We start from the raw sequence: 9,718 nt of genomic DNA on the forward strand, positions 1-9,718 counted from the left end.
AATAAATATTAAAAAATTCTCTCTCTCTCTGTCTTTAAAAAAAATATATAAAGTCAGACTAGGTAAATCCATTGGGTATGGGTAAGTATAATAAAACAGGCTGTAGTCAATAGGCAAGGTTCAATGAAGGATCTACTACTACTTTTTAGCTGTGTGACATTGTCTCAGTTGGCTAATCTCTCTGATAAAGCCATTTGTGTAGTGCCTGGCACAAGTGAGCCTCCTAAAAATACTAGTTTTTATTATTGTTATTATGAAGTCAGATTGCTATAATTTGCCTGACCTCCTTTGGTTTTTATATTTTCTGTTTTTTCTCTTTTCACATAGACACTGATTTGGTCCTTGTAATTGGAGCTAATGACACTGTTAATTCAGCAGCTCAGGAAGATCCCAACTCTATTATTGCAGGCATGCCAGTCCTTGAGGTCTGGAAATCAAAGCAGGTAAAGTTTCAGACTTGTATTTCATTCTGATGATCAAAGGTCACTTAAAATATGCACACAGAACTTTCTTTAGTCACTTGATGAGAAAAATGATGCCTTTTAGGAGGCCCAGAATTAAGTATGTGTTTAGAGCCTGGTTCTCTGTATCCAGCTTCTGTCTATGCTCTGGCCACCAGAGAACCTGAGAGAAAGCTTCATCATGAGTAGAACCAGATGAGATTATGTGGATGGACTAACAAAATCCGTAACCACAGCTGAAAAAAGAGCTGTGAGCTTTTGGAATGAGTCTGGCCAGGTTCCAGATGGAGTCCAGTGAAGCAGATGGTTTCCCTCTGGGACAGTGAGTCAGCATCATCGCCTTCATATACCAAGACAAGCACATTTTTTTAATTTAATTTTTTTGAAAGGGAATTTGTATGTTGTTATGGAGTGTCTAGCAGAAAGGTGATTTAGAAATCCAAACAATAACATGGCATAAGGAAGCAAGCTCTGCACATGCACATTATTTTGAAAAAAGCTAGTTGCTAGATTTTGGAGAACTTAAAGGCTTATAAAGTTTCTTCTGTCCCAGCAGAGGGTATACCTCTTTAATACTCCTGAATCACATCTGCATTTTAAAATATATAGCATAATTTTGTTTCATTTTTTGTAAATATATGAGCTTAAAACAGTATTTGAGATTAGTGTGGGATATAAAATATACTTGTTCATGTTCATATAAAATATTAGGGCCTCAGTAATTGATATTTGAATTTGCAGAATGCATTACTTCACTATTCATGCAGTGCATGGATATATTTTCACTGTTCACATTTCATTAATAACTGACTAGACATTCATCAGGACAGTATCCATAACACATGTCATTAGAAATGTCTATAGCATATCAATACGGATTGACTTACCCCTTTTATTGTGCTTTGTAGGAGCATTTTGTTAGTGATTAGTTCTGTCCTCGAGAGAAGCTGGATTGTTTTTTGAGATTTTTGTCCCAGAACTTTCTGATATTCTTTTTTTAAAAAAACAATTATCTTATTTATTTATTTTTATGTGGTGCTGAGAATCGAACCCAGGGTCTTGGACGTGACAGGCGAGCATTCTACTGCTGAGCCACAACCCCATCCTCTGATATTCTTTAATAGAATATCATTTCTCCACTCAACCTCATTTATTTTAGGATTTGCAGTAGGAATTTATGAGTATGGTCACACATTAAAAATTAACATTGATATAAGTAAAAATACAGTTAAAGGGGCCAGGGTTTTAGCTCAGGGGTAGAGCACTTGCCTAGTACATGTGAGGCACTGGGTTTGATCCCCAGCACCACATGAAAATAAAGAAACAAAATAAAGGTATTGTATCTTTCTAGAACTAAAAGAAAAATACATTTTTATTATGTAAATTTTTTTATTTACATATGATAGCAGAATGCATTACAATTCTCACTACATATATAGGGCACAATTTTTCATATCTCTGGTTGTATACATAGTATATTCACACCAATTTGTGTCTTTATACATGTACTTTGGATAGTAATGATCATCACATTCCACCATCATTAATTACCCCATGCCCCCTCTCTTCCCCTCCAACCCCTCTGCCCTATCTAGAGCCACCTGTGCCCAGAAGGTTCCAGTGGGCTCCTTCCTCCCTTTTTCACCTTTGCAGCTGTGACGGGAGGCCTGGTCTCTCCTGGATGGGGAGGGGTCCTGAGCCGACATCCACCCTAAGCAGCTCTGGGGGTTGAGTTTTCAGTCCCTGCCACCTTCTGGGCCTTTGTCCCTGCTGTGGCATGTGAGCAAATGGCGGTCACTTTCCAGACTTGCCGAGTAGTCCCTGGAGGGACCAGTGTGGGGAGGGGCCAAGTGGGATGGTCACCTGGCCCCTGGGTCTGACCTGCATGGGGTGAGGAGCTGAAATTTCCTGGGGTGAGAGGAAGGAAAGCATCCCCTGCACATTGGTCAAGCTGTGGCTATTGGCTCCCGTGTGTGTCCTGGGGACTGCAAGGCAGGGTGAAAGTAGAGTTGGGGGGACAGGGCAACTGCAGATAGGAGGGTGCCTCGGGGCCCTGAGGACCTGGAAGCAGCTGCAGCTTCCTCAGGTGTGTGACCCTGGCCGTCCCATTCCCCAGGCCCTGGCGGACACAGGCTCCTGCAGGGCCTCTGCTCTGCTGGCATTTCATGATTGTTCTGGGGCCTTAGTTGGTCAACTGTAAATGGTGCCCATGCATGCCAGCACGGGGCAAGTGGGTACCTGGGGCTTGCTGAGCCCCGGGGGATGGAGGGTCCTTCTCAGGCTCTGGGTAGCCTCGTTAATGCCACTTGGTGCCAGGCAGCACCAAACCACCCCTGGAGCAGTGGCCGCGTCTCCTTGGACAAAAAAAAAAAAAAATACATTTAAAAACACTCCTGATATATTTAAAAAGTCCCTGTACTGAAGACATAGTAGTGAAGACCTGGTATGCTGTTGCACAGTTTGGTAACTTTCAGTAACATACTATATATTTCAAAAAACTTGAAGGAAGAAATTTGGATGTGTTCACCAAAAATAAATAGCATTGAAGAAGATAGATATGATAAGACTGACTTAAACATTATACAGCATATGCATGTATTAAAATTCACTTAATACCCTATAAATACGTGTAATTTTAACATTTTTATATAGCGTATAAATAAAAAAGAGAAGTGGACAAATTATAAAAAATAACAACAAAAAGCAAAGTTAGGGAAGGGCACTGTTTGTGTGTCCAGCAGTCCCTAACCAGGTCTGTTAAAAACACTCTCTCATTTAACCTTTGTTTCTTAGGTCATTGTCATGAAGAGGTCTCTGGGTGTTGGCTACGCTGCAGTGGACAATCCAATCTTCTACAAACCCAACACAGCCATGCTTCTAGGTGATGCCAAGAAGACATGTGATGCGCTGCAGGCAAAAGTTAGAGAATCCTACCAGAAGTAAATATCAAAGCCCAAGTCAGTATCTGATGAGGTTGCTGCTTCAAGCTAAAGGAACAGTCAGAAAACATCAGTGTTTGTGGCTGATCCACATCTGTAGCAAAGCTCTTGGAAGAAAAGGAACACTGAATAAAGCCAAGAAGATAGAGGGATATTTTTCAAGAGCAGTGATCCTTCAATTTTATAAAAAAGATTGAAAATTTTGAATGTTTATCTGTGCATAATTTTGGGGGGGCAAAAGTATTTTATAAAAGGAGAAAGAATAACCTCATTTTAGATATAATTCTGCTGGATTTTTAAATTCCCCTTCCGTAACCAAGAATGTTTTTAGAAGTTGAATGTTTAGGATTTCAGGACTTAAAATTTGTTTGGGTCTAAAAAATACAACACAATGTAAACATTGCAAATACCTGCATTTTTGTTTTCTCAGCAGATGTGACTAATTTGAAACTTTTGTCAGTTCCTAAGCTGTCCCATTGCATTTTAACCATAGTTTGAATTGATCTGATTAAATCTGTCTTAAGTTTTCAAACTGTACTTCAGATTTTAGCAGTATATTTTCTCACTTCTATTTTGATACATTAAAGGACTATATAATCTTTTTGAGATGCTGGAAACAAATTATGTGCTTTCTATGTTCAATGAAACAACTTGAAATTAACATTAGTATTTTTGAAAACCCCATTTCCAATTGGAAATCTCTTTAATTTCAATCAATTTAGTACTGTATTAAGTGCACTTGAGTGGAATTCAGCTATTTGACAAATAAAATGAATTTATCATGTTTGCAAAGTGATGCAGCAATTGTCTTTCGTGACAAAAGGCTAACATTGAATAGCTCTGTTTTACTAACTTTGGGGGAAGTCTTACTACTAGGAAATAGATGAAATTAATCTGTCTTAACTGTTTATAAGAATGTTTTTTTTTTTTCAAACCAGTGTGTCTTGAGGTCTCATATAGTTGATGATATTTGAGATGAATGGTGGTACTTTTTCTTAAAGCTACTTCTTTGTTTTCTGAACACCAGTAAAGATCATGACTTTTATAGAAGTTTAGTTTTTCTTTGTGACTTTAATAATGTGCCCAAAGTTCTCAATATAGGTGAATGTGTGGATCATAATTAGAATATCTATTTCTTTATATAATCAAATTGGTACTGAGTTTCTCAAAACAATTATTAACCTATAAAAAACTATCTCTGAGTCAGAAAATGAAATAACTGGTGCAAAATTTTTAATTGTGTTGCTCACACTTACCGATGTACAGTATAGGTTGGTTTGGTATTCAGTTTGTTTTGCTGTGCCTGAGATTAATGGTGGGGTGTGTGTGTGTCAGTCAAAGCAGGAAATACTCCTTTAAATTTGTAAGTAATAAACACAATTTGTTGATGGATTTGAGGTCGTTAGTAACCTCAGGACTGATGTTTCACATGAAATTTCTATTAGAAGACGTTAAACAGTATATATTCATGTCTTTTTTTCTTCTCTTAAAGTAGTTGTAGGTATAGCTGGAAAATAGTATGTTAGAGTTTTTAAAAAAGAGTTCTTGCATTCAATTTAAATTGAAAACAGTGAAGCTTGGATTTATTAACTTATTTTTGTCATTTATAGTAAACTTACATTTATATCATTTTATATTGTATTAACTAATTCTTTGATACCTGCCAAGCCTTAGTCATCCAGTTTTACTAGTTGAATTGAAAATTTATGTTACAGTTGGTTTTATTTAATTTTATTGGTGAGGATATTTTAAGGATTTTCAGGTATACAATTCTGAAAAATTTTCAAGTATTAAATTACTACTCTGAAAGGTTGTCTTATTAATTATGTTGAAGTCTAAAAAAAAATGTACACACACACACATCTATCTACCTGCCTACCTGCTTACCTACCTACCTACCTACCTGGAAAGTTTTCTTTTATATAGAATCTCTTTATCATTCTATAAACTCTTCCCCCCCCCCCCCGGGGGGGTTAGAATCAGAAGGACAGACCTCATTATGCAGTAGGCTTCCTTTACTTAAGTATTTGTTCATGAATCTGGAAAGTGGACTTTGGCTTTTCTGATTCTACCTGTCATGACCCTAACTTAAATTTTCCACATTCTCTCATCTGACACAAATATGGAACATATTATTTATTAGTTTTAGGGTTTAGTTTAATTTTTTGATCCCAGAGCCTTATTCTGTATAATTAATAATTCATAACCCATGTGTTTACTCTAAGAGGCAAATTTTTTAGTTTCCTAAGGTATAAATCTTTGAGAGTTAGGGCATCTTAGTGCTGGAAGGTTGGATTACTCTTATATAGCTAGGGAGAATGGTTCAAATGTCTAAATTATAGCTCTTGCCAGTTTTTGAGAGTCTTTGCCAACAAATATTATCTGGTCAGAATAGTAAAAAACAAAACAACAACAACACGCCACTCCACCCCCTATAAAAGCCCTAAACCAAATCGTTTCACTCCAGTGGCAGCAGTTTGCATACTCCAGCTGCTCTTTAGATTCTCAAAGGAAAAAAATAATTAAGCTAATTAACAGGGAGTAAATGAAACTTTTCAAAGTGAAGCTTTTAAAGTGTTTGTTCAGTAAAGCAGCAGAAATGGTCACATATGAATTTCAAAGTACTCAAGATTCCTCTTAGAAGTTACAAGTTGGACAAAGGAACTTTTTTTTTTTAACTAATAAGTGGTTATGGACATTTGACATGCTGCACATTCTAATTCCAAATGAAGATCGACATGCTGGCAACATAGTAATATATATGATAAGATAGTAATTAAAGCAGCCAGTATTTGAAACCCTTAAATATAATGATTATGATAATGTTAGGGATAATTCATTGGAAGGAAAAGTGGGAAGTCATATTGTATAGGTAGAGAAAGCTCCTTTAATGATTACAGAGGACTTTAAAAGTTGGACTCTTAAGAGGAGGGCCATCTCATTGTCAAAACTTATGTCTGCCTCATTCTTTTAAAAATGTTTGTACTTCATATGTTGCCCACCACCTTGAGCTCGCTTTTCAGTTCCTGCAAAAGCATATTTGTGAAGAATAATACTCATAGAAAGATTGCCTAAAGGATGTGGAGTCCAGTTTGCCCCTGGATATTTTGTATTTTACCCAACCACCCCTTCAGAGAGCTCTTCAGAAAGCTGTGTACTTGGGCTGTGCTGTTTTGGGGTCCTTGTGAAAAACAAAGATACAAAGACATTGGAATGGAAAGAATAAAGGTGATCCCATTTGCCTGTGAATAAGGGGACTGTGAATTCAGGGAAGGATGGCAGCTACAGAATGGTGGGGAGTGGACATGGCTGTTCTGGACTTGGAGAAAAATTGAGCTGTGGATTTGGGGAATGCACAGGACACTCAGAATGATGGCAGTTAGTCCCACAATGAGATCAGTGGACAGGGCAGTGAGGTTTTTGCTTAAATTTCCACTATGTAGAAGATCTAATAAACTTTCATTTGAGAAGATGAAAAACATGCAGTAGATATGTGATAGGATGTAGGGAATAATAAAAACCCTTGAAAACCCATTTAGAAATTGAAATCAGGTCAGTTTTTTTTCCTTTCTGTTTTTCTATTTCATTTTTAATTTCCTATAGAAAAAAAGGAGAACGTAGAAATGTCTACTGCAAAATATGGATCTAGAGTCAGCTAGTGAACTTTTATCTAAACCAAGTTCTTTTTTGGAAGTGATTTTGCAAAAACGAATGAGTTGTTAATCAGCAGCCTTATCTTTTTGTTTTCCCAGTTAGGAACTGCATTTTTCATAATAGTACAGCGCTTAATGCTAACATAGCAGGACACTGCCTGGTTAATTCTTTTGGGATCTTGTGTTTCTAATCCCTGGGACACTTAGGAGGCAGCAGCCTCACCCCGTTAGGGTTGAAAGGTCATGTCTAAAACTCTCCAGAGAAATGGGAGAATGTGGGGCTAAATATCCTCTTTGTGCTATGTCAGGAGGAAAATGATTTACTCCCCAGAGGGGTGAAACAGAGTATCATGTCTTTATCTTTAGAATGTTTTGTCACTAGCGTCCAAGTTTACTGGAGCACTATTTTTCAGCAATCACTCCTTCTAGAAAGGGCCTTTTAAAGTTTTCAGGGCTTTATTGATTCATAGAAAATTTTGTGCTTGTACATTATAACTAGCTTTGTGGTTTTGTGCTATTGGGATATATATATGGGAATAGCCACATAGACTTTTAGTCCATACCCAGAAGTCTGTATATAAGTCTGCTTTATTAATGTTGGGTATCATTATAGTATCTTGGAAACATGATCTTGTAAAGATGAAAATCATCATAAATGAGAGCAATAGAACATTCAAAGATTATAGCAGAACAGTTTATGGAGACACTGAACAGGTAAAGATTTTAGAATACTTGTACTGTTTTTTTTCATCCTTGCCATAGTGCATCTGACCCAGGATACTGTCTGTACAGTGGTGGACCTGGCATGGGTATTTGGGTAGTGGCATCACTATGAGAGGTGCTATTTTCTATTTTTGGTCATTTTTATATTTCTAGAATGTGTCACCCTTTGGTTAAAGTAAGCACAGAGGTGCATGCATGTGAGTGTATCCATTACCACAGCAGAGAGAAGCTCATGTATGTTTATGTATGCGTCACACTGACCTCTGTTCAGGACTCATTATCTAGAGGTTCATCTTAGCTCAGTGACTTTATTTTACTCTTTTATTCTTAGTTAGACCCTGTTCCCTCAATCTTTTCCAGTGGATATCCTCAGTTGGATAACTGTAACCGTGGTTGCTAGTTAATAATTAGTCATTTAGTGCTAGTCAACATCTTGTCAGCATCCTGTGGGTTACAGTATATTCTGTAACAGAACATGGCAGTGAGATTTGTGTTAAAAGTAAAGAAAACGACAACATTCATGATTGGGAATAATCATTAGAGACAAAACCATGCTTTCTTCCACAAACCCCAGTTGTATCTCCAGCAAGAAGATGCCATCTGTTTACAAAATGACAGGAGGAAATGTTAATGACGTTGAGAAAATAAGTGCTTGGTGCTTTTACATAATGTTATGAAAGTTGCTGGTTATGTGGTCATGATTTGTGATTCCTCCCATTCTTCCTTCAAGTGGCTGCTGAGGTTTATGCCTGAATCCTGACAATGCTTCTTCCTTAGATGCAGAAGGCAACTTAGGAGCAGAACCTGCACCTCTCTAGGATTTTCTTTCCATGACGATGCCTGCTGCAGATCATTGCTTGAGTTAACCTGTACTTTCCTCCATCACAGCTGGTGAAGGAAAAGCTCATTGCTGTAGATTTTCATCTCTCACAGGCCATAAACTCAGATGAGCCAAAATATAGCTTTTTTTTCCCCTACTGAATTTAATTTCTCTCTTGAGTCCCTATTTTCTCTGATAATGGAAATTTGAAATTAATTCAAGGGTGATTCCTTGTTTTCCTCCTGGGGATACACAACTTCCCTCAGAGGCAAAGGGATAAGGAGCAAGGACAATGATATAGGTCAATGACATAATGTCATAGTTTGGGAGGAGTGAGCTGGGTCCTTGGTCTTCATGTGCCTAGTCTGAGATGTTGATTGTTCTATCTTTCTGGGTTACTGATATATTTGCATATGGACCCCCTCTATTTTTCTTTGTTTTAAATAAAAGAAATTATAAGATGTGTGAGTCAATATGGAATGGAAAGAAAGAAATACACAAGGTATGGGGTATGATAATCTCAATATATTTTGCAAATTTATTACTGTAATTTACATTTCTGTATAATTTGAAGAAGCCTTTTAAATTATGAGAATGGAATATTAGTGCTATTTCCACAAGGAAAATAGTAGGTTCTCTATTTAAATAATTTGGAATGGGATTCATCCAAATATTTTGCATAAAGAAAATATTTTAAGGAAGAGCCATTTAATTCATCTCCTGATATTAACTTAATTGTTTCAGAAATCTGACCTTAGAATTTTAATGAGACATTAAGTTGTTTGGGGGGAATTTTTTTTCCCTCCTGTCCTATGAGAAATAAAATGTGCTCTATCATCTAATTTTTATTAATTTATCAGCAAAGCTTTGGTATTAAATCTATAGCCAAATGTTGAAAAGAGCCATTAATTCAGAGCTGGAACACATCTGAAACAAAGACAGGAAGGTCAAAACACAGCCCTTTTGATAATTATTCTCAAGAATACAAGTTAGAATTTCTAGGCCATCTAACTTTTTTGTATTGATGTATTACTCATGAAATTGTTTTTAAAAAGTGGTTTCAGTGCATGTTATTAATTGTACTTTTCACTGGAGAAATCAGAGCACAAAACATTACAACCT

At 36.8% G+C, this 9,718-nt stretch overlaps 1 protein-coding gene across 4 annotated transcripts in view; it reads left to right on the forward strand.

Annotated features, from left to right (window-relative positions):
* Nnt (nicotinamide nucleotide transhydrogenase) overlaps window positions 1-4,192 on the forward strand; it is a 95,158-nt gene extending 90,966 nt beyond the window's left edge. For all 4 annotated transcript variants that reach the window (XM_046456252.2, XM_046456254.2, XM_046456251.2 and 1 more), the window contains 2 exons: window positions 328-443; window positions 3,255-4,192. In XM_046456252.2, the coding sequence (XP_046312208.1) occupies window positions 328-443; window positions 3,255-3,404 (266 nt within the window). In that variant the 3' untranslated portion in view covers window positions 3,405-4,192. The remainder of the gene's footprint in view (window positions 1-327; window positions 444-3,254) is intronic.
* The last annotated feature ends 5,526 nt before the right edge of the window (window positions 4,193-9,718 follow it).

This window comes from Marmota monax, unplaced genomic scaffold (assembly GCF_021218885.2).
Source record: "Marmota monax isolate L192 unplaced genomic scaffold, Marmota_monax_Labrador192_F-V1.1 WCK01_AAM20220418_F8-fsc00037, whole genome shotgun sequence".
Taxonomy (NCBI): Eukaryota; Metazoa; Chordata; class Mammalia; order Rodentia; family Sciuridae; genus Marmota; species Marmota monax.